This window comes from Neohortaea acidophila (genome assembly GCF_010093505.1).
Source record: "Neohortaea acidophila strain CBS 113389 unplaced genomic scaffold BDY17scaffold_13, whole genome shotgun sequence".
In the NCBI taxonomy this organism is placed as follows: Eukaryota; Fungi; Ascomycota; class Dothideomycetes; order Mycosphaerellales; family Teratosphaeriaceae; genus Neohortaea; species Neohortaea acidophila.
Genome location: NW_022985522.1, coordinates 598,651 through 622,535, shown reverse-complemented (window position 1 = coordinate 622,535; position 23,885 = coordinate 598,651). Strand labels below are relative to the sequence as shown.

At 56.6% G+C, this 23,885-nt stretch overlaps 14 protein-coding genes across 14 annotated transcripts; 8 read left to right on the top strand and 6 right to left on the bottom strand.

Annotated features, from left to right (window-relative positions):
* Window positions 1-39: 39 nt before the first annotated feature.
* On the bottom strand, window positions 40-768 carry BDY17DRAFT_258259 (uncharacterized protein; the record flags this gene model as incomplete). The annotated part of the gene is made up of 1 exon (XM_033731757.1): window positions 40-768. The coding sequence occupies one exon, from the start codon at window positions 766-768 to the stop codon at window positions 40-42; it is 729 nt and encodes a 242-aa protein (XP_033585409.1).
* Window positions 769-1,633: 865 nt separating this feature from the next.
* On the top strand, window positions 1,634-2,671 carry BDY17DRAFT_258398 (MED6 mediator sub complex component-domain-containing protein; the record flags this gene model as incomplete). The annotated part of the gene is made up of 1 exon (XM_033731772.1): window positions 1,634-2,671. The coding sequence occupies one exon, from the start codon at window positions 1,634-1,636 to the stop codon at window positions 2,669-2,671; it is 1,038 nt and encodes a 345-aa protein (XP_033585408.1).
* A 72-nt stretch (window positions 2,672-2,743) lies between these two features.
* On the bottom strand, window positions 2,744-5,142 carry BDY17DRAFT_60335 (uncharacterized protein). Its single transcript, XM_033738549.1, has 2 exons — window positions 4,867-5,142; window positions 2,744-4,808 (listed from the first exon to the last, which is right to left on the bottom strand). Exons 1-2 carry the CDS (start codon window positions 4,966-4,968, stop codon window positions 2,817-2,819), a joined length of 2,094 nt encoding a protein of 697 aa, XP_033585407.1. The 5' UTR covers window positions 4,969-5,142; the 3' UTR covers window positions 2,744-2,816.
* Window positions 5,143-5,752: 610 nt separating this feature from the next.
* Window positions 5,753-7,591, top strand: BDY17DRAFT_305921 (aspartic peptidase domain-containing protein). The gene is made up of 6 exons (XM_033734947.1): window positions 5,753-6,111; window positions 6,195-6,215; window positions 6,275-6,524; window positions 6,593-6,776; window positions 6,834-6,970; window positions 7,027-7,591. The coding sequence occupies exons 1-6, from the start codon at window positions 5,788-5,790 to the stop codon at window positions 7,290-7,292; spliced, it is 1,182 nt and encodes a 393-aa protein (XP_033585406.1). The 5' UTR covers window positions 5,753-5,787; the 3' UTR covers window positions 7,293-7,591.
* Window positions 7,592-7,640: 49 nt separating this feature from the next.
* On the top strand, window positions 7,641-8,977 carry BDY17DRAFT_305917 (uncharacterized protein). The gene has a single exon (XM_033734945.1). It carries the CDS (start codon window positions 8,082-8,084, stop codon window positions 8,856-8,858), a length of 777 nt encoding a protein of 258 aa, XP_033585405.1. The 5' UTR covers window positions 7,641-8,081; the 3' UTR covers window positions 8,859-8,977.
* A 342-nt stretch (window positions 8,978-9,319) lies between these two features.
* On the top strand, window positions 9,320-10,118 carry BDY17DRAFT_60243 (uncharacterized protein). Its single transcript, XM_033738548.1, has 3 exons — window positions 9,320-9,667; window positions 9,727-9,894; window positions 9,968-10,118. Exons 1-3 carry the CDS (start codon window positions 9,487-9,489, stop codon window positions 10,003-10,005), a joined length of 387 nt encoding a protein of 128 aa, XP_033585404.1. The 5' UTR covers window positions 9,320-9,486; the 3' UTR covers window positions 10,006-10,118.
* A 33-nt stretch (window positions 10,119-10,151) lies between these two features.
* On the bottom strand, window positions 10,152-12,294 carry BDY17DRAFT_258165 (fungal-specific transcription factor domain-containing protein; the record flags this gene model as incomplete). Its single annotated transcript, XM_033731749.1, has 2 exons — window positions 10,152-10,664; window positions 10,711-12,294. 2 exons carry the CDS (start codon window positions 12,292-12,294, stop codon window positions 10,152-10,154), a joined length of 2,097 nt encoding a protein of 698 aa, XP_033585403.1.
* Window positions 12,295-12,390: 96 nt separating this feature from the next.
* Window positions 12,391-13,871, bottom strand: BDY17DRAFT_60230 (uncharacterized protein). The gene is made up of 2 exons (XM_033738547.1): window positions 12,486-13,871; window positions 12,391-12,415 (listed from the first exon to the last, which is right to left on the bottom strand). The coding sequence occupies exon 1, from the start codon at window positions 13,680-13,682 to the stop codon at window positions 12,624-12,626; it is 1,059 nt and encodes a 352-aa protein (XP_033585402.1). The 5' UTR covers window positions 13,683-13,871; the 3' UTR covers window positions 12,391-12,415; window positions 12,486-12,623.
* Window positions 13,872-14,721: 850 nt separating this feature from the next.
* BDY17DRAFT_305912 (fungal trichothecene efflux pump) lies at window positions 14,722-16,896 on the top strand. The gene is made up of 5 exons (XM_033734944.1): window positions 14,722-14,948; window positions 14,999-15,103; window positions 15,181-15,870; window positions 15,926-16,222; window positions 16,275-16,896. Exons 1-5 carry the CDS (start codon window positions 14,843-14,845, stop codon window positions 16,826-16,828), a joined length of 1,752 nt encoding a protein of 583 aa, XP_033585401.1. The 5' UTR covers window positions 14,722-14,842; the 3' UTR covers window positions 16,829-16,896.
* Window positions 16,897-17,486, bottom strand: BDY17DRAFT_356881 (uncharacterized protein; the record flags this gene model as incomplete). Its single annotated transcript, XM_033738292.1, has 1 exon — window positions 16,897-17,486. One exon carries the CDS (start codon window positions 17,484-17,486, stop codon window positions 17,016-17,018), a length of 471 nt encoding a protein of 156 aa, XP_033585400.1. The 3' UTR covers window positions 16,897-17,015.
* Window positions 17,487-17,697: 211 nt separating this feature from the next.
* On the top strand, window positions 17,698-19,086 carry BDY17DRAFT_59858 (Elongator complex protein 5). Its single transcript, XM_033738544.1, has 3 exons — window positions 17,698-18,067; window positions 18,126-18,270; window positions 18,320-19,086. The coding sequence occupies exons 1-3, from the start codon at window positions 17,909-17,911 to the stop codon at window positions 19,000-19,002; spliced, it is 987 nt and encodes a 328-aa protein (XP_033585399.1). The 5' UTR covers window positions 17,698-17,908; the 3' UTR covers window positions 19,003-19,086.
* Window positions 19,087-19,152: 66 nt separating this feature from the next.
* BDY17DRAFT_328341 (uncharacterized protein) lies at window positions 19,153-19,755 on the top strand (the record flags this gene model as incomplete). Its single annotated transcript, XM_033737828.1, has 2 exons — window positions 19,153-19,222; window positions 19,274-19,755. The coding sequence occupies 2 exons, from the start codon at window positions 19,153-19,155 to the stop codon at window positions 19,753-19,755; spliced, it is 552 nt and encodes a 183-aa protein (XP_033585398.1).
* A 697-nt stretch (window positions 19,756-20,452) lies between these two features.
* On the top strand, window positions 20,453-21,463 carry BDY17DRAFT_60045 (uncharacterized protein). Its single transcript, XM_033738546.1, has 2 exons — window positions 20,453-20,932; window positions 21,009-21,463. Exons 1-2 carry the CDS (start codon window positions 20,796-20,798, stop codon window positions 21,394-21,396), a joined length of 525 nt encoding a protein of 174 aa, XP_033585397.1. The 5' UTR covers window positions 20,453-20,795; the 3' UTR covers window positions 21,397-21,463.
* Window positions 21,464-22,384: 921 nt separating this feature from the next.
* BDY17DRAFT_59915 (uncharacterized protein) lies at window positions 22,385-23,547 on the bottom strand. The gene has a single exon (XM_033738545.1). The coding sequence runs from the start codon at window positions 23,169-23,171 to the stop codon at window positions 22,470-22,472; it is 702 nt and encodes a 233-aa protein (XP_033585396.1). The 5' UTR covers window positions 23,172-23,547; the 3' UTR covers window positions 22,385-22,469.
* Between the last annotated feature and the right edge of the window lie 338 nt (window positions 23,548-23,885).

Below are 23,885 nucleotides of genomic sequence, written 5' to 3'. Positions count from 1 at the left end.
TTCATCCAATCTAGTCATCAGTCATGGCCGTCCAAACGCTCATCCCAAACTGACATAACCCGCATGATCGCCCTCCTTGATCACCACCTCACCCCCGCCCTCAAAGACCCTCCCACCCTCCCCCATATCAGTCTGCGTACCACCCGACATCATAGCCGGTTTGGCCGCCGCCCTCTTCGCCTGCTCCTCCGCATTCGCCGCCGCCTTCAAACTCCCCACAATCATCAACACGACAAATGCGAGCGTCAGAATGACTCGCCGCGTCATGATCCACCGCACGCCTTCGATATCCGACTTGGCGTCCGACTGCAGATTTACCGTGATTTGGTAGCCGAGCTGTTGGATCTTGCTCTCCATGTCGCGCTGCTCGTTGCGCACGGCCATCTTGCGGTCGTCGAATAGGCCCTTCAATTCCTCCTTCATGTTCGTCGACTCTTGCCCCAGGCGTTGGGAGATGATATCGACTTCGTGCTGCAGTTGGGCGCGCTCGGTGCGCATCTTCTCCTGCTCGCTCTTGCGGCGCGTCGTGACTTCTGTTTTCAGCTCGGCGCACGCGGCTTTGAAGAGGTATGCTTCGTTCTCCAGCTGGCTTTTGCTGACGAGCGCTTCTTTCGCCAAGTCTTGCTGGTCGCCGAGGATGACGCGCATGGCTTTCATGACGGTTATGGCCTGGTCTTCGTCCCATCCGCCTTCTTTGAGTCGCTTCACTAGTCCATAAGTGTCGAAGTGGTGCATGTAGCGCGGGGGTTCCATGTGCGGTGCTTTCATTGGCGGGCTGTGTTCATCAAAGGTTTGATCAGGATGCTCGTCTGCTTGTGGCGTGTTGTCGGATTTCTGTTGCGATTCGGAGTGTTGTTGAGGATCGGGGACACTGTCGAGGATGGTCTGGAGGGGATTACCGTCGGGCACAGAGGCAGTGGTGAGTCGGGACGCGGCGATAGTATCGTTGGCGTCAGGCGAGGGCTCCGGCAACGGCGGAGATTGACCGTCGACAGTTGTGGGCTCCTTCTTTTGCGCTTCGCTGCTGAGTACGTGTCCTTCCGCCTCGACCTCCTGCTCTCCATCCCGCTGCAGCTTCTCCCCAATCTTCGGCAGCGCTTTCGGCTCGGTTTTCGTATCCGCTGTTGACGATTGCTCGCCCTTCGCTGTTGAGGGACCAAGACCTTTTCCACCGCCGAGGTGTGGTGGAGGCTCATTGGCAGTCCCGTATCTCTGCGAAATGTGCTCCTGTTGGAAGTGGCGGTTGGGGTGGTAAAGGCGGATGCGCTGCGCCGCTCTCGCTCTTCGTAGTGCCGGATTCAAGACCTCGCTGCTCCGACATACCGTCGTCCAGATGGACGGTAGCCGTGCACATGCAGCCATGGTGTGAAAGTGCTTCGCGAGGGTGAGCAGACGTGTTGAGAGCGAGGGTGATGTGTTGTTGGATTGCGCTTTTCGGATGAGTGAACGGGTCCCACCACTTTCTTGATTCAAGCCTCCAAACCTCAAGCCTTGCGCTCGACACCACCACACACCTCCACCTCATTCCACACAACACAACACAACCATGGCGACCGACATACCACTGGACGAGATCCAATTCCGCCGCCCGGAGGTCATCCAGTGGTGGGTGGAGCAAATGGGCGGCCAGCCGATGGACGAAAACATGATCCACCGCTACCTCTCCGTCTCGCCCTTCTTCGACGACACGAGCAAGAACGGGCTGCACTTCCTGCAAGCCGAGAAGAACATGGCGGAATTCGACCTGGTGAAAGACCGGCGGCGCTTCGAGGAGGATCTCGCCCGGCACGTGGGGAGCGAGTACATGATTGTCGGCGAGCCGGCGGATGTTGTCACTGGGCCGCCGGGGCCGCAGCAGCAGAGGTCGAAGAGCGGGGTGTGGAATTTGCGCAAGCAGTATCGCGATCGCAGGCGGGATGTGGATACTGGGAGGATGACGGAGGAGTTGACGACGTTGGGCTCGTATTACATTGTGGGCGAGAATATGTACCAGGCGCCGAGCGTGGGGGATGTGGTGGGGAACCGCCTGCTCTCTGCCGCCACGAGTCTGTCGAAGTTCTTCGACCAGGCTGCCAAACTGCCGTCCTTCTCTGCTACGGCGGGATACAGCTACCTGCCTCAGTCTTCCACCACTGCAGCGGGCGGGGCATCGACGCAAGCCTCCCCTGCGCGCTCTCGAGAAGGCAGTGTACTCCCCAATGCAGACTCGCAATCCCTCCGCTCAACATCCCTCGGGCCTGTGGAAAGTCATCCCGCCGCCACCGGCAACAACGCAACCAGCACACTCTCCGATGCGCGTCTCTTCGCCCAATCCTTCCGCATGGCTCTCGAGTTCCACGACGAGTACATGGACGAGAACGCGCTGCAAGGCGAACCTGGGAACCTGAGCTTCACCTCCTCCCTGGCAGCGGTGAAGAAGCGCAAAGCGGCAGACGAAGAAGCGGCTGCCCTGGCGGCCAAAGTGCAGGAGCAGAGAGACGGGGGATCGAAGACGTCTCCTGCAGTGAAGACGGAGACGCGGCCTGAGCCGCCGGCTGTGATGACGGAGGCGAAGACAGCGTCCGCCGGGAAGGACAGGAGGGGTAGTCGGCCTGGGGACCGGGCGAGGAGGAAGAAGAGTCGGGCCAATATTGGCAGCGTGGTTGGGCTGCCGGAAAGTTCTTCCACTTGAGCCGTTTTTGCACTTTGATTCGGATACCTTGAGATACCCCATACAGCGTTGGAAAACCTTTACTGGCACGATTGCCACCCAACCCAGCCCGTTCGTCACTCGTGAATCGTGAACCAAGTATAGCAATATCATCATACATCCCACATCAAACCGCCACCGCCTCAACCCCAATACCACCAGCCTCCGCCCTACCCCGCGAAATCTCATAACTCAGCACGGAATGATCCTGATACATCATCAGCACCCTCCACCTCTGCCTGCCCGCCTCGCACCCCTGCAAAGGCGCAGCAGCAAGTCCATGCAGCGGCGCAAAAGGCCGCTCATGCGCCTTCTCCTGCTCGGCAAAGGGTAGAATGCACTGCACGCGCATCGCGTAGATGGTCTTTTGCGTCCACGGCGGGGGCCGATGCTGTTTCGACCCTTGCTTTCCTACACTGCCGCCTGACGCGGCGCCGGGAGTGGAGGAGGATGCGAGGAGCATTTCCTCTTCCCACTCTGTCTCGGCCGTGATTTTCGTCAGGGCGAGAACGATCGCTCGCCCCTTTTGGGACGCAATGATCACCGCGCCTAAGTCTGGGATGTAAGCGGTCATGTTCAGTCGCTGGAAATGCAGAAGAAAAGCCATGCGGTGGTCGATGCGTTGGCGGAGCGGATTGGCGAAGCCGAGCGTTGGAGGCGCGTGCGGGCCGCGCTGGGTTGCTTGGTGCGAGGGCTGCAGGAGGTAGATGTCCCGCACTGAAGCGTGGAGGATTGGACATGGTAGGTCGGCGCAGAAGGGCTGGTCGTGATCAATGGCGTACTTGGGGGTGTTGGAGGAGATTGCTTGGCCGTTGTAGAGCGCATTGTAGGGGATGTGGGTGGGGTCCTCGACGGGTTCGGCGTCGGGGTCGGAGGCGTCGTCGATGATGGGGATTGAAGATGGGCTGCCTTCGCTGTCTGATTCGTATGACATGGGGCTGGTTGGGGATTCGGAGGGGCCTAGAATTGTGGCATGAGGTTGTGCCTCTGTCGGATTGAGCGTATACGATGGCTCCTCTTGAGATTCGTCTTCTGACATGGGATCGTTGATCTCGATTTCAATCTCTAGTGGCGCTTCCTGGTCACTGTCAACGTCGTCTCTCTCATCTTCGTCAACAAGTTGCACCCATGCAGGAGCACGCTGGTCATTTCCTGGCCTGGGATCTTCATCTCGTCTCCTCCGTCCGTCAGTAGACTCATTACTGTAAATGAGAGGAGTCTCATATCCTGGTAAGTGTTGCACAGTGCCGCTCAGATCCCACATCATCGGATTGCGCTTGAGATTGGGTGGCATCTCTCCTGCCATCAACCCCAGCGCTTCGCTCACGGTCTCGGCCTCCTGGAACGAGCGTCGATCGAGAAACATGATAAGCCAGCCGGCATGATTCCGATCAAAGTTATGATCATACCAGGACAGGAAGTGCCGTGAGCCTCCCAAACGAAAGTGTTGCACGGTTTTTAGAGCTCGCAAATCCATCACTCGGCACTCGCCGCTGATGTCGGTGGTCAAGAGCCAACGACCTTCTGGATCGTCGCCGGTGTTGCAGAAAGAGATGTAAGGAATATTGGCCTCGCCGTTGAGGATTTGATGGGTGACGTCTGTCGCCCGGTCGGCCGTTGCAGCGTCGTCTTCATGCTCGCTCGAGTCTGGGTCGTGCGCATGAAGTAAGCCGAATTTGAACACCCTCACTTCATGCGCATTCGAGGACACTGCAAGGACCCTTGCTTGTGCATGAATGGACAGACCCCAGGCAGACTTTTCGACATTAGCTTGAAAGAAGGGTCGAATGCCATCTTCGAATGGTGGATATGACATGGAGGACTCGGCTCTCCTTGCAATGGCGCCGACGACGTGGCGAATGAGAAAGGCGTCGACGTCTCCATCGTCTCGCACGACCGCAACGACTTCCTCGTTTCCGAGAAATTGCACGACCAGGTTGTTGATAGCGTGTGGGTTCGTCGGGTCTATGTAGCCTGCCAATCCAGGAGCTGATGGCGAAGAGGTGAAGAAGAGTAATGGATTTTTGGAGACAGCCTGGGTTGGATATTGCGGCTCGTATACATGAATATCAGGGCCGTAAGCGACGAAATACAGGTTATGGACTTGTGACAATCCAGTCTGAAGCAAAGAATCAGTCGTCAATCTCGAACACATTGCATGATGAGCAGAGACTGACAAGGTTCGCTCGCCATTGAAGACTGGGTCGAGGATCACGCGGACCATTGTGCATCCGTTGACGGCCGCTTTGGCGGCCGGCCACACGAACAGTCAGGTTCATGCTGCCTGAACGGCCACCTTGCGAACCTCGGCGCAAGGAGGGTGGTAGCACGCCACGAGCTCACAGCTCCCAGATCGGAGACTGGGTTTATGCGGAGAAGCATAGACGAGGCACGGCGGCGTGACGAGAGTGTGATTTGTTAAGAACACAGCAGGCATTGGCGACCACACAAGAGTCTTCGACGTTTGACGTGTTGTTGCGTGCCACCACTTTTGTCAGAGTCTGGGCGATTATGTAATCACTGACTTCCACGTGCCAGAGGAGCTTTCTAAAGTGATTCACTGTTGCTACATAAGCTCTGCCAGGTCAGCCTACTTCTTTGTAACATAGGCGAGCCACTCAAGTGTAAGGTACCTTATCTTACTTCTTCTGGCATACAGCCTGCCGGTCGGGCGCCGACATCCGCTCCAACCACCACCGCAATGACGGCACCGCTTTCAGCCTCCAAGCAGCTTAACTGCTTGACGTTCACCACGCCCACCACTCAACCAAATAACACCCCACATTCCTTTCAATGGCCCGTCCACGCTCCCAGGCGCAGTCCTATTCGCTGGTGTACTGTATATGCGTGCAGGCGGCAAGCCGAGTTTACGAGTGCTTACGTGCTACACGTCGAACCCCGCCGCAAGGTTACATCAGCAAGAGACAATCGCCCACAACGGTAAAAGCCTAAAATCATTAGGCTGGACTCTGGGAGGTAAAAGGCGCTGCTTCTTTGCTGGTGATGTCAGACGCGCCAGCGTATAAGATAGCCGCAACGCCCGAGCACGACTCTTAGAAGCATTTCGGTCAGATTGCAGCGGGCCTTTATCCAGCAAAATGGCCAGATTGTTCCTGTTCCTGTCCTTTGTCCTCTTCAGCCTTGCCCATGGCGCTGACAAATCTTTCAACATTGCCGCGCGACGTGACTACGCCCATAGCCATCATCTTCGGAAGAGGCAGTATGCAATCGAAGCTACTGGATTAGACAGAGCTTTGTATTGGTTTGGTAACTTCTCCGTCGGAGACTCGGGGCCCCTCTCGCTACTCATCGACACTGGCTCGTCGGATATTCTCATCGATCCGGGGTTGTACAAGCCTTCGAAAAATGAGCTACCGTACGTCAATACGAAGTTCGCAATCGAATACGAGGGCGTGAACAAGGTGAGATGAAGTTTGCCAAACTTGCAGCTACTCCTGGTGGCAACTCCAGCAAACAGACCACTGCTAATGCTGGAATATTCTAGGCGGGATATGGGTTTGAGAATGTAAGACCGTCTGCATCTTGCGCACCGCCACACTTGTTCACCATTGCACCGACCACCAGATCAACGGCACGGCGCTGCTAGACACCGTTTCGATTGGCAATCTGAGCGTCAAGCACCAGGCGATTGCCAACATCACATCCTTCCAATTCTTCGACCTCCGCAAACCTCCGACCGTCGCTCTCGAACGCAATGGGATCATCGGCTTCGGGCCTAAAGACGGCAGCCAGTTCATGCCCCCGGCCGATCCGTTCTTCTTTAGCTTGTGCGCGGAAAAGGCCATTGATGAATGCAGGTTTGGTCTAGCGTTTGGTGAGTGTGGCACTTGCTAGACGACCGCCATCTACATGTCCAAGCAAGTCGATTGACTAGTCCTACAGGCACCAACGGCACCGGACAAATCGTGATTGGAAAGCTTGATACTACGCTAATTGATGGGGACGTGGTTCCAGTCTCCGAAGTCGACCAGCAATATGTGACTGTGGGCGACGTCACCTTGGACAACAAGATCATCTCAAAGAACCAGACGATCATCATGGACGTTGGTACTAACAACATCCAAGGGTATGCTGCCTCAAATGATGTTGGCCAGTGCACTGCTCTGACACAAGAGAAATGCAGGCCGCTCGACCTCACCAGGTCCATCTTCGAAAGCCTTGGATGGTCTTCCAAACTCAGGGTGTCTGATCAACTCGGCGGAAAACCAGACCGTGTCCTCACGGCTTCCTTCCCGTGTGGCAAGCCTCCAACTCTAGGCTGTACCTCTCTCCAAATTCCCCGCAATGTATTCCAACATCACTAACCTCCACCGTAGTCAGCTTCCCCACCGAATCGCAACTCAAGCCCGGCCAAAAGGCCACCATCTTCAATATCTCGCCGGACGTGTGGGACTCGGCGAAGCACAAGAGTGGCAACTGCACATCGATTCTCGGTGGCACGAACTTCCTCTCAAATGTGACGGCGCACACTACGGCATGGCTTGTGGGGCAGCCCTTTTTCGCTGGTCATTACATCGACTTTGATGCGACGAGCCATACCATTTCGTATGCAAACTTGAAGAACCCGGCGACGGGGACGTGAGGTCTTGCGGGGGGATATGGAAGCAGGTAATTAGTCGCGAGGAGACCACTACGCAAATCATGCATGCCTCGGCCCTTGCTTTCTTTCCTGCGTATCACGGCGGCCGCCAACTGGGGGCCAACTGTCATGCATTCCCAACTGCATGGGCTGGACTCGTGGGTGACACTGTGCACCCAACCCCAACCTCCCCACAAACAAAACTGACCGTGGCGTCAAGGTTCTCGACCCAAACGCAGCCGTGAGGTGTTCATGCGAAATGGCAAGGTATGCAAGCCCGGAGTTTCTCAAATAAATCCGTCCACTCCCTCTCTTCCTTTCCATCTCACATTCTCTATTCTCGTCCAAGGTGCAACGAGTGGAGAGGATGTGACCTGCCACACCCACGCACACCCCTCATTCCATCCACCAAGAATGATCATCCGGACGTGATTCTGTTGCACGGTGCTGCACGGGTGCTGCACGCTGCTACACTGGTGTTATCGTCTCGTTCTCGTGGTCCGACAAAACCTGCTTCTCACATATATCTCGTAGGCCCCCTTCTCAAAGGTCTCTTTCATTCACTGCACTTTACTCAAGAAACCCCAACATTGCAAGGTGGATCAACCCACCTTTCCCATGATCCCGCACGATTTCACGCTTCTGCTTCTCTCTTTCTTCCGCAACTCGAAGGCCAATCTGCACGACCTGCACATCCCTTCGTCCTTCTCTCCCGCCCCTCCATAAAACATACTGTGAGGAGCCTCAGCAATTCGAACGACTTCCGACAGGCTAACAACACTATCGACAACAATGTCACCCTCGTCTAAGACCTCCCAAAGTCCCAATAATGTAGCCAACGAGCATGCGGACAAAGATTCGTCGAACCAAGAGTCGGCCCTACCACGCCGCTCCTTCACGCTCTGGTTCCACGACCAACCGCCTCCAACTCCCCGCCTCGTCCTCTTCACCCCCGTCGTCGTTCCGGCAACCAAAACGCCGCGACCAGCACATCTCGCCACGACAGACCCCTACGAGACTTTCGGCAAAGCACTCGCCATCAATCATCCCTGCGTCTCCCACGTTCCATACCATGTGAACGCCGGTTTTGGCGAGATCCACTCCACCTTCGTCCAGCACGCCACTGCGATCGTCATTATCGTGTGCGAGCCATGCGTGGGGGATGCGAAGGACTCCATCGGCCGACAATTGGTATTCACCGCTACTGTGCGTGCGATCTTTGCTGCTGTGGTGGGTGCGAGAGCCACGGCGGACTCGTCGGAGGAGGAAGAAGCATGTCCGCATGTACCCATCGCTTTGGTTCGCAGCGTCAGCGACGCTTTCCGAGCTGAGAGTGATAGGATTACCACCCTCGGGAACAGTGGTGGTTTCGCGGAGGAGGAGATCGAAGACATTCCTCCGTATCAAGACGATATGGCTGGGCAGCTCGCCGATGCTGTTCTCGGTCGCTTGTTCAAGTCGAGGGGCACGCAGGACGAACGTGGAGGGGAATGTTCACGCGAAGACGCTGTGCTCCGTGCTTTCAACTCCCTCTGCCGAATGAGTCCGGTGCCAGTCAAGACCGAATGACGCGTTCGCCTTCCCCAGAACTGCGTACTACCCTTTGCTGGCTTTATCCAATCGACAACGAAGAAGCAGAGACATTCGACTTAATCTGGCGATCCGTGCCTTACGACACTTGTACGGCCTTCATTCACGGTAATAGTAGCAGGCAGTCTGTCTTACTCGCGAGAATGATATTATCATTTGGAATTGATCTACCTTGCATGTCGTGGCCAACGCTCATCTTGTCATACCATCCAGTCAAGCCGCCAGGCAGCCTTGCTAGCGTGGCGAACTCTACGAATGAAAGACAAATGTAACGAATGAAAGACAAATGTAGCGAACAGCGATTGGTGGGCGGCCTGCAGTTTCTTGATCGACAGAAAACAGCATGCACAGCAGGGACGTTGTGTAATGTCAGTGTTGACTCACCGGAATGAATAGCAGTACGAGAAGACGTCCAAACCGCGGCCAGGATTGGAATGGACGCCATGCAGCCCGATGAGCTACAACATTAGTCTTGCTCCCTAGCCTCGAACGCCAGTGTTCGCGAGCTCAGAGCTCAAAAGAAACCAAGCAAAAGCCATCGCATGGAACCAAAGTGCATGTTCCCTGACCATGTACCGCTAATCAGCAGCTCTCGTGTCACGCTTGCATGATGCTGTTTGACCTCATGTCCATCAGCCCCCAGCTTCAGCTCTCCAACCCAACGTCGCACGACTTTCATCTTCAACCCAACCCAACCCAACCAACCACCATCAAGCAACAAGCAACAATGTCCCCCTCCGAAATCACCGACCTCAAAAAAGCAGAGCAAGTAGCGCAATCAGACGGCGGTTCGTAAGATTAACTTCCCTGATGCCCCCATTCCCTCAACTCATGTTGCTCCCCATAGGCCCCAAAACCGACCGCGCCACCGCCATGCGCAACAAAGCGTACGACGCCGACAAGATGGAGAATGAGCTGGAGATGCACAAAGCGAATAAGACAAAGGTATCGTCTGCGGAGGAAGTCGGGGGGAGGAAGGGGAAGGGGACGTTGACGGGGGTATTGGAGAAGATCAGTAGGTTCCTTTTCTCATCTTTTTGGTTGTTTTCTTGTGTTTTATTGGGATGGGGTATGCTGATGGTTTGCAGCGCCGGATAATAGGGAGAAGGAGATTCCTACCGGGTAAGGTGGAGATGGGGTAGAGGACGCGAGAATTGAAGGGCTTCCCGTGCACATGACGGAGATATTCCCTGCGAGGGAAAAAGATTTCATGTCGAGGAGGAATCTATCCACACAAACCCCTCCCCTCCCAAGCCCATCCCATCCCACCCATCAAATAGCCTGCCGTTGCCGCTGCTGTATAACAACCTCATTCAACGCCCAAGGATCCATAGCGTCCGTCTCCGCCTCATCATACACCTTCCCACTCGGCCTGCGCTGCGTCCAATCCTCCATCATCGCCAGCGAAGGCAACATAGACGACAGACTCGACGGGAGGGAAAAGCTCCCTCCGCCCGTCATGGACAGCGAGCGCAGCATATTCATCGACTCGACGACGGACATGCGCGGGGTATTGAAGTAGGCGTTGGCCGGGGGGAATTTGGGGTCGAAGCCCGCGGCGGTTGGGGGAGGCAGGGGTTGGGCGTTGAGCTCGTAGCCCATTAGCCCCTCCATGCGTGCTAGCAGGGGCTTGAGGTAGCGGCTTTCCTTGCCGCGGATGCTGGAGAGTTTTTGCGAGAGGATGTGCAGGTATTCTTTGCCGGCGGCGTAGGTGGCGGAGGGGTCGCCGGCGGTGCAGCGGAGGACGTCGGCGAGGCAGCCGGCGATGTCGTAGAGTTTTTGCTCCTGGGAGACGGCATGTTAGTCGGCGACATACGCTTTCTGAGGGAACGCAACTTGCCATTCCTATGCCGTGCGAATCGAGCGCCAGAGCATTCGCCCCGGATGTAATCTCCACAACTCGCTTCGCTATCTCGACGGGGTAGTACAGGCGCGTGCCATCGCTTTCTCCCTCGCCCCACATCAAGCCATTGCTGACGCCCATCTGCCACGCAAGCATGTGCAACCACTCTCGCGTCACGCGGATGTCCATCTGCTGCGTCTCACTCACGCTGCCCAACGCCAGCACGGCGTTGTCGAGCTGTGACTGCGTCTTGGCCAGCCACTGTTCGTCACACAGACTCTGCTTCCGTGAGCCCCGCCACGCCTTCACGAAATCGTCGTCCACGGCGGCGAAGAGGTTTGCGAGGTTCACGAAGCCATTCAGTAATTGCGCTTCCTCGTTGTCGAAGATGGAAGGCTGCTTGACGTTCGCGTATAATCTCGTATGCTTTCTCCGCTGCACTGCGTACGCCCGCTCGGTGATGAAGAGTAGCCAGTAGAGTCGTCGTCGCCACTGCGCTTCCGTGGGGTCGAGATCGCGGTACGCGTTTTCGTCATCCATGTTCAGGGTTTGGGCGAAGGTGATGCTCTCTTGCAAGTAGTGCCAGGCCTTGTCGTGCTTTTCATTGTTGCCGTAATACGCAAACAAAAAGAAAGAAGTCATGACGCTAAGTCTTGAAGGCGACTCAATGAAATCATAAACTTTTCGCTCGCGCAGGCATTCCTCGGCGAACAAGTCGTCATTTCGCTTCGGGGGATGTATCGCGGGCGGTTGAGAGATGGAGTCGTCCAATTGGACCATGGTTGCGGCGCAGATGGAGCAGAGAAAGCAGTATTCATCCGGGGTGAGCAGACTGGAGTCGGTGTAGAGGTTGGGGTTGACGTAGATGTTGCGGTCGATGACGGGCATGATGGGGAACATGTGGTCGAAAAAGAGCTTGATGTATGGGAGGAAGCACTCGGCTGGGAGACGGAGATGGAGGGAGGAAGAGGTCGAGGGCGACATTGTGCTGGACGGGTCGCTTGTGGGCGGCGGCACTGACGGGGACTTGTTCGTCCATGATGCGAATTGCGCTTCCGGAGAAAATCGCATGGAGTGAGGCGGAAACGGTGATTGCTGGGGTGGTGGCGGCATGGAAGACTGAGAGGGGGGATAGTATGGCTGATCTGGAGCAACGCTGGTGTGCGGCCCGTACGAGTCTTCGGAATGCGCATGCGCATTGGGCGGCGGCATGGCCCCGCCATTGGAGCCGGAACTCTGCGTATGCCATCCCCAATTGCCAAATGCCGACGTCTGCTGAGGCGTGGGAGGACTCGGGAGGCCAGCTGCCATGTGGTCATCGATGCGACGCAGCATGTGCAAGACCCGTTGGCTCCGCAAGCCCTTCGGGCCCTTCTTCTTCGGCGGCTGCAGGTATGCGCAGGGCAGCATGGCCTTTTGACACGGAGTGCACGGGTTGCCGCCATCGCATTTGACCTTGCGCTTCCTGCAGCAATCGCAGGCGCGGCGCGATAGCTTCTGCGCGGCTATTGCGGCATCATCCTCGGCGGCGGCGGTGGGCGGGCCGGGCAGGTGTGCTTCTTCGTAGGCCATCTCTTCACTCCCGATGCATTTCGCGGGGGTCTGGGATGCGGCTGGCGAGGGGTGGGGATGGTAGTCGGGCGAGTGAGGTGGCGGAGGAGGGATAGGAAGGATAAGCAGAGTTCGACGGAGTCTCGATCGAATCTTGTTAGTGCACGGGCGGACCGCGGGGAACACGAGACGAGGTGCGGGGAGGGCCCCACCAGCCACGTTCCACGCCACTGCTGGCAGATCCCTCCTCCGATATCCTTCATGCATGCAGGGTACTCCAGTCAATGCCCTGGCTGGTGCATGAAAAATGCGACGAGTCAGTCAATGCCAACATTCGTGGTTCCCGCCCTTCAGTCAGTCCGGTCGAAATCTGCTGCACTGCTGCACTCGACAAAATCCTCCAGCTCTTCACTCATGGTTTTGAGCTTCTCCTTCACCGATGCAACGCCCTCAACGCCCACAATATGTCGCGCGGGAGGGTTGTCGTGGCCGCCAATGGCAGCAACCGCATGCACCGTCTCCGCCACCAGGCTTTCTTTCATGCCCGAGCTCAGCGGAGCGTAGAGACTCGTAATCTCCTCGCTGTGCAATTGATCTCCATATGTAGGCTCATCAGTCCCTTCCAGTCGGTCCAGGATGCCCGAAAGAATGTTGCGCGACAGCGGCGCGGGGTTCGTCTCCTCCGCATACGCTGCAATGGGTGGCACCGACGTGATCTTGTGCGTGAGCACGTTCACCTCCAGATTCGGCTGCACAATCGTCATCTTGATGTTGAAGGGGGCAATCTCGTATGCCAGACTGTCGCAGTAGCCCTCGATAGCCCATTGCGACGCACAATACAAGCTCAGCCCGGGTGTGCCGAGATGCGCCGTAATTGCCGTCAGCAGCACAATGTGTCCATTCTTTTTTTGCCGAAAGACGGGAAGTGTAGCCTTGATCGCATTGACAGGCCCGAAGAAGTTTGTCTCAAACTGATCCGTCACCAGCGACAGCGCCCGCGGGCTCTGGCTACACTCCTCCACCGTGCCCACCACCACCTCCGAATGGCAGCAGAAGAGGATATCAATGCGGCCAAAACTCAGCACCGCCTCGGCGACCGCACTCTGACACTGCCCGATAATCTTCGGGTCGAGCGCAACGACCCGCAGCCGTGCGCGCCATGCTCCCTTGTCTTGCTGCGTGCCCACCTCTTTCAAAAAGTCCTTGAAATCCGCACTCCGCGCTTCCTCCTTCTCAAACTCCACCGGCTGCACCCCGGCCGTCACGCAGTCGCCATGGGCGAGCAGGTGTCGGCACAGGCTGATGCCAATGGGGCTGTTGGCGCAGGTGATGAACCAGACGCGCGGCGCGTTGTGCGTGGGGAATTTCGGTTCTCGCGGCGGTTTGGCGTCGGTGTGGTTGGAAGACATTTACGGTCTGCTCATGACACGGGGAGGATGTGGTGGTAAAAAGAAATCGTCAACTCCCGGCATCACTTTCGGCGGCGGTCATGGGGAGAAGGGCCGATGTACATGATGCCATGTGGCTGAAGCTTCAGGGCCCGCGCCACAGCCTCTTCAGCCTCCTCTACCCTGACTCTATCGCCCCTTGATCTCCTTCAATTCACAACGCTCCATCGCCAAGACGGAATTAAACCCCCGCGGTATCGGGAATACGGAGTCAAACCCATGCGGTCTTGGGGAAGGCGGGGTAAACGTCCAGCCAGCGAGTCAGTCAGTCGTGCAGTCAAGCAATGCTGAGCCAGTCAAGAAACGCCACACAAGACTGTTGGCATTTGTTGCCGATATCAAGTTAACCCACCCCTAGGCGCGCGGGGAATAGCGCGGCTGTGAGAGCAAAGGCGTCCGGGCTTCATCGTCAAGGGGAAAGCGCAATGCAAGGATCACGAATAGGGCGTTGCAGATTCATCAGTACCCGGAGTGCCCCGCGAGGTCTCGAGCCCGCGGCAACTCTCCTTCAGCTCATCATGCAGTCCATCCCCACAGAGCCGCATTCGAGGCTGCGACATGACTCTCCTGGATGGCACAGCGCGGGGAGGTCTGGACCCTTGACCGCCTGGATGCGCGAGGCAGCCCTGGTCCCAGGCGCATTGCCACCTCTACGCGTATCAACCTGGCCCGTAGGATCCTGGATGAGCCCTTTCTTCGCACCGCCTGAATCTACGAGCGATCCAATCTCCACATCGATGATTCACGCACTTTCAACAGCAGCAGCGCAGGCGAATCGTCACACGTAGACTTGTATGCCTCAATGTGCGGCGCGTATGCTGGGATATGACGAGGACGTTAAAGTAGGTACTGTAGCGAGATCACTGACTCGACCTTGCATCTAGACCGGCACGGACTCCGAATAACCGCGGGCTTGGTAAGTTTCCCCCAGCCTGCAGATGCATAGCCGATCCCCACGTGTGAAGAGTCCCTGAGCACGCGGCGATTTCCTTTCCCCGGGTTCCCCAGGTTTGCCGAGCCAGACGCCGTCGGCTTTGCCACCACCCGTGCTTATAATCTCCTGCCTTCGCCCTCGTCATGACCGTGCTGGCCATCCTTGCATCACTCCTTTCCTGCCCATCATGTCGACTGAGAAGGCTGGTGTCGATACCACGTCTACGGACGTTGGCCATGACCATCGTCTACAACCAATAGAGACTAACGATGACATCGCTCCGGAGATTATTGGTATGGCTCTACGCATCGTTGCCGCTACACATGTGCTGACGCCTCGATAGGAGGGCAATTGGCCAACCTCCCGCCGGGCTACTATACCAGCGCGGCGTTCATCGGCACCGTCCTCGCCTTCAGCTTGGCCAACATGTCGAATTACGCAGGTTACGGTAAGCATCCAGCCGGCCAACACTTGCTACGATGGCTCCCGCGTATCAGACGTGCTGACTGTGTCCTCCTATCACAGTCATGACATTCAACCTTCTCGGCATCATCAACCAGGAATTGGGCCCCAGCAACACTTACGTCTGGATCGCCACCGGATACACATTGGCCGCCTCCGCCGGCGCCCTGGTCTGGGGCCGTCTCAGTGATGTGTTCGGCCGTCGATACTTCTTCATCGGCGGCAACATCATGGCACTGCTGGGCAGCATCATGGGCGCCGCGGCGCAGAACATCATCACCCTCGTCTTCGCGCAGGTCTTTATCGGTCTCGCCTTACCGGCGCAGCTCAGCTTTTCCATTTGTTTGGCAGAGCTGATCCCCAACAAGTGGCGTGGGTACAACAACGCCCTCTTGTTCTTCATGGCCGTGCCATTTTCCACCTTTGGCCCCATCATCGCCCGAAACTTCATTGCCAATACCAGTGCCGGCTGGCGCTGGTCTTACTACATCAACCTCATCATCTCTGGCCTGGCCACCATCCTCGCCATTGTGTTCTATCATCCCCCCGTCTTTGAGCAGCTGCACACGCGAGCATCGAAACTCAAGGTGCTCAAGAACTTGGATTACGTCGGCATTCTCCTCTTCGTCGGAGGCCTCGTCCTCTTCCTAATCGGCCTAAGCTGGGGAGGCGTTATTTACCCCTGGGCGAGTGGGCACACACTTGGCACGTTGCTCGTCGGCCTGGCGATGCTCGTTGGCTTCTTCCTATGGGGTGAGTACTCCCAGCTCGAAGCGCGCGATCATCTGACTAATGCGCTCCTTTGCAGAAATCTACGGCGCCAAAGATCCTCTGCTGCCCCCGCACTTCCTTGCCAACCTGCCGTTCGGTGGCATCGTCATGGCCGCCGGTGCCGCGTCTGCCGTCTTCTACCCTCTAAACGTCTTTTGGCCGCAGCAAATCTCCACCCTGTGGGCAACCGAGCCGCTCCGAATCGGCTGGCTGTCGTGCATCTTGGGCGGCGGCACGCTGACCGGACAAGTCTTCGCTGGCGTGTTGATCAGCCACGGCAAGGCAAAGTGGCAGTTCGTCACAGCTTGCACGACCATGACAGCGTTCATCGGAGGTACGTCGGACTCCCCTCCCTCGCCTCCTCACACATACTAACTCCTTCGCAGCCATGGCCGCCACCAACCGCAACACCCTGCACACCGCCGAAGCGCTGTGCTTCCTCGGCAGCTTCTCCCTGGGCTACGTGGAAAACGTAGCCAACACCCTCGTCCCCTTCACGCAAAAAGAAAAGGACATCGGCGCCTCCATTGGCGTCCTCATCTCCGGCCGCACCACAATCGCCTGCATCGCCCTCGCAATCTACTCCACCGTGCAAGCGAACAAAATCGCGCAATTCACGCAGTCGATTGTCGTCCCCGCCGCCGAGAACGCAGGCATCAAACCCGCCGCCATCCCCTCGCTGCTAGCGGGATTCAGCACCGGCTCCTTCGCCAACGTGCCCGGCTTGACGCCCAAGATTCTGGCCACCGTTACGATCGCGTATCAGACTGCCTTCTCCAAGGCTGTGCAGATTGTGTATCTTATTAGTATTGCGTTTGGGGTGCTTGCGATTTTGGGGGCGCTGATTTCGCCGAATCCCGATGCGAAGTTCACGACTGATGTGTCGAGGCGGATGCACGGGAAGGAGAATACGATGGTGGGGGAGAAGGAGGTGGTTTGAGATTGGTGGGGTTGTCGCCCATGCACCGAGCGTATATATATGTCATGTTTAGACAAGAGAAACGAGTCGTGTTCTTCATGAGTGTACACACCTGTCACTGTTCAAGACGAAGATGTTGGAAACTGCCGTGCTGCTTCATCATGGTCGTCGTCATAGCACAACCACCGAGCCTCAAAACAGTCGGCCATTACTCATCGCCCTCACTGTCCTTGATCTCCACCTTAGCCTCATCTCCATCACCATGCCCATTCACCTCCCCCTCCCCCTTCCCACTTTCCTCCCCCTCCCCCCGCCTCCCCCAATACTCCTCCCTCAAAACCTCCCTCCACTCCTCAAACTTCCCCTCCCTCCTCTCCCGCCCCGCAACCATAGCCTCAACCCTCCACTTCCCCACCTCCCTCCCCTCCCTCAAATCCGCGCCAAAACGGCGCAACGCCTCCTCAATGTACGGCTTGTAGGCCGTGTTGTGCAGGGGGTGCACGTCGGCGTCGTGCGGGGGCTCGCCTTCGCGCGGCGCAGGCAGCAGGGCGTAGAGATGTGCGCGCGTTTCCGGGGGGAGGGTGAGCCAGGCAGCGTCTTTGCGGAGGATGGCGACGAGGTTTTGTTTGGTTAGTTTGGAGGTGGGGGCTGTGAGGAGGCGGGTTTGGGTTGAGGACATTGTGGATTTTGAGTTGGGTTGGGATGGTTCACGAAGGGTGGGAGGTTGATGTCGGGTGGTGATGAGTCTGGTTTGCGCTTATTTGGTACACGCGCACGCAGTGCTTTGGCACCCCTTTGCTGTGTGTGGTGAAGGTTGTGGCTGAGGACATTCACCGGCCTGGAAGACTGGTAGGCGATGGGAAGCTCAACTGATCAACCTTAGCGAATGTCGTGAGGAGGAATGTAAGAACGTACTGGGAGCCTCTTGTACTCATGCAGTCGACCGATCCACTTAAGTCGATGACGTCTTCATCGTTCGAGCGTTTGGTCGCGAGTTGAAGGGGATGGAGAGGTGATGGAGTGTGGGGGAGGCTGCCATTCCAAAGGTGAGGCTCCAAACTTCAAACTTCTAAATTTCCAGAATCCAGGCTTTCGACCTGCATGGCACCAACGTCACTACAACACCGCCGCACCCACAATATCCTCCTCATCTCGAAGCTCTTGAATCAACGCGATGCTTCTTCACCGTTCACGCTTATTCTCGACAGCTTGGAGCAAAGCGGGAGGCCATTGCTGGCGGAGTTCTTGAGCCGGGCAAAGGTGAACCCCAACCCTTAGGGTGCAGGTTGGCCTCCGACGCATGCTAACCACTTGATAGGCTGCCAAGGTGCAGACAATTTTTGTATCATTGGAGACCTTGAGGCCTTCTCGGCATGTTGATGTTTTTATCCGCGCATGGGGGAAGACACCAGCGGAATGGCGCAAAGAGGTGGTAGATGCGCTGAAAGCTGAGCCGACTCAAAGTACGCCCGTCACGAATGCTCTCGAATCACGGCGAACTAACCGCCACAGGAAAACTGCTCATAATCGACTGCTTGAACTCATTGGCGGCGATCGAAGCAGCCAGCCTTCCCGCCCTGCTATCGTCCTTCATCACCCCATCAACCTCCCTGCTCGCCGTCTACCACCAAGACGTCCCCACCCTGGCCTCAAACACACACGACGATGCCTACTCTCCCAGCACAATAACACTGTTAAAGTACCTCGCCACTACCATCTTCACAGCACACTCTCTGCATCACGTCCTCGCCCGGAAAGCAGCTAGAGACCGCAGCCACGCCGAGCCGGTCTTCGGGCTTCAGGAAGGCGTCGAAGGCGGCATTCAAAGTCTGGGTGCGAATGGAGTAGATGGCGTCGTGCTTGAAATGGAGCATAGACGGAAAAGCGGCAGAGGTGTGCGGGAGTGGTATTGCATGACTCCTACCAGTGGCGATCCGTCAGAGCACTCTCGCGCAACCTTGTCACTCCTGGAGGACCATTCGAGCTACCTGCCTGTCGATAATACAGCGGCGGCCGATTCAGACAGTCGGACGGAGTCTACATTCGAGCTGGGTTTGACGGAGAAGCAAAGACGGGACAGAGAGGGGGTCGTACTGCCCTACTTCGATGCTCAGAAGGGTGGTGGAGACGGCGGACGGATATTGTATGACATGGGGAGTGAAGATGACTTTGACGAGGAGGAGGATGAGATATGAGAGCCAATTTAATATTGGCATGCTTTCAATATTGTCTCTCATTGCCTTTCATCACGTGCACCGCCGACCCGCGGAAGTCTTGGCGTGAATTTGTCCAAAGCGCAAAGCTTCGCGACTTGCAACTTTCGACTTTCTCACATCCAAGCCAACATGGAGCGGGATCAACGAAGAGACGACCGCCGACGGCGAGATGACCCGCGAGACCACAAACAACGATACGGTCAGCTTCCTTCTTCTTTTCGTCGCAAGAACACAGCTAATACGCCCCCAGAACGAGAGCGCTCCCGCTCTCCACCAGCACGAGAACGCCGCGACGACCGCCGAAGAGATCGCTCTCCTCCCCGCAACCCAGCCAGACCACCGCCTCCTGGCCCTCGCACAGATCGCGACCGCGACCCCCGCCGAGGCCGCGACTCCGCAACCCCACCCCTACCCTCTCGCAAAGCAGGCGGCGACAACAGATCCCGCCAAGCACCATCAGCCCCTCACACAAACACCAACACAAAAAGCACCGCTCGCCAACAGCAAGATACACACATGCACAACGGCGTCGGCGGTGGGGAGGCGGACGAGGACAGCGAGAAGGAGATGCAGCGCATTATGGGGTTCAAGGATTTTCGCACGACGAAGGATACGAAGGTCCCCGGGAACGAGAAGAATTATGGCGTGCATAAGGTGAAGAAGACGGAGTATAGGCAGTATATGAATCGGACGGGGGGGTTCAATCGGCCTTTGTCGCCGACGAGGATGTGAGGGGGTGGGGAAGGTTTGGGTGCGGGCTGGGGTTTTGTGCTGTGTTGAATACTGTCTTTAGCGAGGCGCTTGGGTTGGAGTGCATGTATACCCATGAAGCGGTGCAGATAAGGCAGGGACGTAGTGTGCGCTGTCTTGTTGCGCTATAATGCAGAGCGGCCGGCTGCTTGCAAGCAGCTCGCTGTGATGTCAACGAATTACTTCCATGCTTTCAATTGTGACACCAAATCGGAGTTGATGGCATTGCCGAAGTATGTCGTTACAGAACAGGGCATTTGTTTAGTGCCCGGGAGAGCTGTGAAACGTAGCGCACTCATATCTACATCTCGTCGTGGCTGCGGACTTGGGAAGTAATTCGCAGCGCGAAAACATCAAACTGCCAACGAGCGAAGTAGAACAAGCGTATGAACCCCAAATAAAATCGCAATAATTCATCTCGATCGACCTCAACATCGCCACAACGTCAAAAAGACCTACAAACCTCCTGAATATCTCCAAATACCACCATCGTCGGACCAAAGCCAACCTCAACCCTAAGCAACACCAACCAAGCCACGGAGGATTTTTAGGGTTCTGGAGAATGATCGGCCGACCGCTCCACCTGCCAAAAAACGGCCCGCGATCCGCAACGTGCATGAAAATCGGGCGCGCTAAAGACGACCTCACCTTTGCTTTCGTCTTTCTTCTTTTCTCTCTTGGGAGCTGTATTTCTCTGTGTGAGGGTTGTTGTGTCGCTTTCTCTGGCTCGTTTGGGTCTCTGCTGGGGGGTAATGGACTGTATGACGTCAGATTGACGTTTTGGGCTCGGGGGGTGATGGAGATGGGCGAAATTCGCCGTGTGCCGGATGAGGCGAGGAAGGTGAGAAAGGCTGCCGGGTTGGATCATTTCGGTGAGCTGTTATGGTCTGGGAGATACCTGATGATCTCATCGAGGCACTCGTCCGCAAAATTGGTGGCGAGATGCGACAAATCGGCCGAGTCTTCGAGACCAAAACGAAGGTGAGCAAGAGCAAGATGCCTGCCGGCTTCGGATCATTTCGATGAGGAAATCTACATGTATCTGGAAAACTACTTGGAGATCACATCACGGCACTCTTACGAAAATACGACTTCGGGATGCGACAAATCGGCACGAATCCCCGCGTACGGCGCTCGTGACAAATCCGTACGGTTCGAGGTACGGCATCTCGTGGTTGATGCGAGATGCGTGTGGTCGAAGTGAAGATTTGATGCCAGAAGATGATTTATGGCAGATGCAACAGCCGACTTCACAAGCGAGCTACGCGACGAATCAGGCCACATCATCGACTTTCCGATCGGGGCAACCTTGTGATCACCAAGTTGGCGCCTGATCTCTGTGCTCATCTTCTGAGAACGTCAGGAGCATCCCGTGCGCCCATGGGGCCGCCCTCCGGTCTGGCGCGTCCCACGCGTCCATGGATCGGGGGCGTCCCACGCGTCCATGGGCCGGTCTTCCGAGCCCCAAAATCGGCTGGCCTGAAAACCGTTCTCCGAGGGCTCTCCGAGACTTATACCTTTTCGGACGACCTTCGTCATTGTGAGCAACCTTATTTCCAGGTGTGGCAAAAGAATCGAGCCAGATCGTGGATTGCGATTGCCGAGAAAATGAATCGGTGGTAGGGGGCTGGGAGTGGAGAGGGTGAAAAGTCGAAGAGCGCGGGCAGCCAGCCGAATAAGCTGCGCCGGCCAGGCCCAGCCGGCCAGCCAGCCACCTCGCCACCCAAATCCCAGCCCTCACACCTCGCCAGCACGTTCACGACACGATGCTCTGTCGAGTACCGCCCTGAGATCGTCCAAAACCGCCGGACAAAGTAAGTTCGAGGACGTTTTCCATTTCCCCTTTTTCCCGAGCTCTCCAGCGTTTCTGCACGTATTTCCGGCGTTTCCGCGCCGGTGGGGCACATCTCGTCAACTGTGGGTCAGCGAGAAGAACCTGACGGTGGGTCTCATCGATCTGATCTCTTGCCCAGCGATTAGAAGATCTTGGCAAAAGAGAGAGGCGGGTATAAGTTTCTCGCTCTTCTTCTGATCTTCTCCTTTTCTTCAACATTCACAAGCAAACTTTTTTCGATCAGCAGCCTCTGCCAAATCATCTTCTGATCAATCAAATTTTCACCATCGATCACACGCATCTTCTTGTCAATCACAAGATGCCTCTTCTTGAGCCGTACGGCTTTGCTGTCACCAGCGCAACTGGTGACAGTTGGCGTTGCCACGTGCGCGTGCGCGCACAAGTACGTTCTGCTGACAGTCTCACTCCTCGCTCACATGCTCACTTGTGCTTTCACAGCCCATCGGCCGATTCTGGGGGTCCGAGGACGGACCTATGGACGCATAGGATGCGCCGTACGTTCTCCTGATCTCACATGCATTCACCGCCACTTGCTCATGACTGTCGACTTTCAGAGACCCTCCAATCTTCGTGCCCAAAAAACGGCACCTCCCCGGCCTTTGGGTGAGTGTTCATTTCAGCTGTTTCTTTCTTCTGATTGTTTCTGTGTCTTCACCCTCTGCCTCGCTTGAACTTCTGCCACCACAGGCCGGGCAGCGGGCGCCGCTCCGTCCTGAAGACCGGAGGATCGGGCGCGCTGGTGGTCGTTGTTGTTGGTGACCAGAGTTCCTTTTGTACTCTGCTCTCGCCACTCTCATCATATGCCTTCATGCTCTCCGCCTTACCTTGTGGCAATTTCATCTCATCTCCAAGTCTCCATTTCCTTCACATTCTGCACCGCCGCTGAGATCCGCCACCTCCGCCGCCTGGCCTCGTCGCAATCTGCACGGTCGCAATCTGCTCGACTTCGCCGCAATCTGCGCTTCCATCGCATTTTGCCGGCCTCATCGCAATTGCGTTCCAGTCGCACCTTGCCCGACCTCCTACATTTTGCCGGCCTCGTCGCAATCTGCGCCCACATCGCACCTTGCCCAACCCCGTCGCAATCTGCCTGGCCATCTGCACCATCTCCGCCTTTCTTCTCCTCAACTCTGCGCTCTTCACGCTCTCTCATCACACCTCCATGGCACCCATCGCTGACGAGATCGCACCACAGTTCCAAAAGCTCAAGCGCGGCCTCGCCAAGCTGAGCTGCATGTAGGGAGTGACTCTCCCGCATGCCACCCAGAGAAATCGGAAAAAACTGGGAAAACAAAGTGACGACCCGCAGAGAAATCGGAGGAAAACTGCGAAACCAAAGTGACGACCCGCAGAAAAATCGGAGGAAAACTGCGAAACCAAATTGACGACCCGCAGAGAAATCGGAGGAAAACTGCGAAACAAAAGTGACGACCCGCAGAAAAATCGGAGGAAAACTGCGAAAACAAATTGACGACCATGTCTCGATCACACTGCTGGGGATACCAGTTGTCACTCGCTCACGGCACCTCCTTTTGACGAACATCACACTCTTTTGTGAGGAAGCGAGTTCGACCTCCGGAAAATCAAAATCCGCAAAAAAACTGGACCATCTTTCCAACCCAGCAGAACCACTGCCACCCTCGTTCGATCCCGGCAATCATCGCCGGCCGCATCACGAAACCAATCCAAGCAAACCCACAAAAACATCACCACCACGCTCGTTCGATCCCGGCACTCAAAGCTGGACGCATCACGACGCCACTGTGACTCGTTCGATTCCCGGCACTTCAAGCTGGACGCATCACGAAACCAAAACCATTGCAAACCCAAAAACATCACCGCCACCCTCGCTCGATCAAGGCATCCACGACATACAGCGGCTCTGCTCGGTCGGCACGGAGGCACCACTCTTTCGATTCCCGGCAACAAATGCTGGACGCATCACGATACCACACTCGTTCGATCCCGGCATTCATCGCCGGCCGCATCACGAAACCAAAGCATTCAAAACCAAAAACACCACCACACTCGTTCGATCCCGGCAATCAATGCTGGACGCATCACGAAACCAAACCATGAGAGAGACACCCCCACGCTCGTTCGATCCTGGCATCTCTGCCGGTCGCATCACGACGACACCATCGTTTGATCCTGGCACTCATTGCCGGCCGCATCGCGACACCACCTTCGTTTGATCCCGGCATCTCTGCCGGCCGCATCGCGACACCACCTTCGTTTGATCCCGGCATCTCTGCCG

Bases quoted from the DNA above. Each gene is read 5' to 3' on its own strand.
- BDY17DRAFT_59858 (XM_033738544.1), top strand. From the start codon at position 17,909: ATGGCACCAACGTCACTACAACACCGCCGCACCCACAATATCCTCCTC. The intron at 18,068-18,125 runs GTGAACCCCAAC...ACCACTTGATAG, and splicing joins AGTTCTTGAGCCGGGCAAAG to GCTGCCAAGGTGCAGACAAT. The intron at 18,271-18,319 runs GTACGCCCGTCA...TAACCGCCACAG, and splicing joins GAAAGCTGAGCCGACTCAAA to GAAAACTGCTCATAATCGAC.
- BDY17DRAFT_60335 (XM_033738549.1), bottom strand. From the start codon at position 4,968: ATGAACCTGACTGTTCGTGTGGCCGGCCGCCAAAGCGGCCGTCAACGG. The intron at 4,809-4,866 runs GTCAGTCTCTGC...TCTTTGCTTCAG, and splicing joins TTCAATGGCGAGCGAACCTT to ACTGGATTGTCACAAGTCCA.
- BDY17DRAFT_60230 (XM_033738547.1), bottom strand. From the start codon at position 13,682: ATGTCTTCCAACCACACCGACGCCAAACCGCCGCGAGAACCGAAATTC.
- BDY17DRAFT_59915 (XM_033738545.1), bottom strand. From the start codon at position 23,171: ATGTTCGTCAAAAGGAGGTGCCGTGAGCGAGTGACAACTGGTATCCCC.
- BDY17DRAFT_305912 (XM_033734944.1), top strand. From the start codon at position 14,843: ATGTCGACTGAGAAGGCTGGTGTCGATACCACGTCTACGGACGTTGGC. The intron at 14,949-14,998 runs GTATGGCTCTAC...ACGCCTCGATAG, and splicing joins CATCGCTCCGGAGATTATTG to GAGGGCAATTGGCCAACCTC. The intron at 16,223-16,274 runs GTACGTCGGACT...ACTCCTTCGCAG, and splicing joins CATGACAGCGTTCATCGGAG to CCATGGCCGCCACCAACCGC.
- BDY17DRAFT_60045 (XM_033738546.1), top strand. From the start codon at position 20,796: ATGAGGAAATCTACATGTATCTGGAAAACTACTTGGAGATCACATCAC. The intron at 20,933-21,008 runs GTACGGCATCTC...GATTTATGGCAG, and splicing joins ACAAATCCGTACGGTTCGAG to ATGCAACAGCCGACTTCACA.
- BDY17DRAFT_60243 (XM_033738548.1), top strand. From the start codon at position 9,487: ATGATGCTGTTTGACCTCATGTCCATCAGCCCCCAGCTTCAGCTCTCC. The intron at 9,668-9,726 runs GTTCGTAAGATT...TGCTCCCCATAG, and splicing joins AGTAGCGCAATCAGACGGCG to GCCCCAAAACCGACCGCGCC. The intron at 9,895-9,967 runs GTAGGTTCCTTT...GATGGTTTGCAG, and splicing joins GGGGGTATTGGAGAAGATCA to CGCCGGATAATAGGGAGAAG.
- BDY17DRAFT_305917 (XM_033734945.1), top strand. From the start codon at position 8,082: ATGTCACCCTCGTCTAAGACCTCCCAAAGTCCCAATAATGTAGCCAAC.
- BDY17DRAFT_305921 (XM_033734947.1), top strand. From the start codon at position 5,788: ATGGCCAGATTGTTCCTGTTCCTGTCCTTTGTCCTCTTCAGCCTTGCC. The intron at 6,777-6,833 runs GTATGCTGCCTC...AGAGAAATGCAG, and splicing joins GGTACTAACAACATCCAAGG to GCCGCTCGACCTCACCAGGT. The intron at 6,971-7,026 runs GTACCTCTCTCC...CCTCCACCGTAG, and splicing joins CAAGCCTCCAACTCTAGGCT to TCAGCTTCCCCACCGAATCG.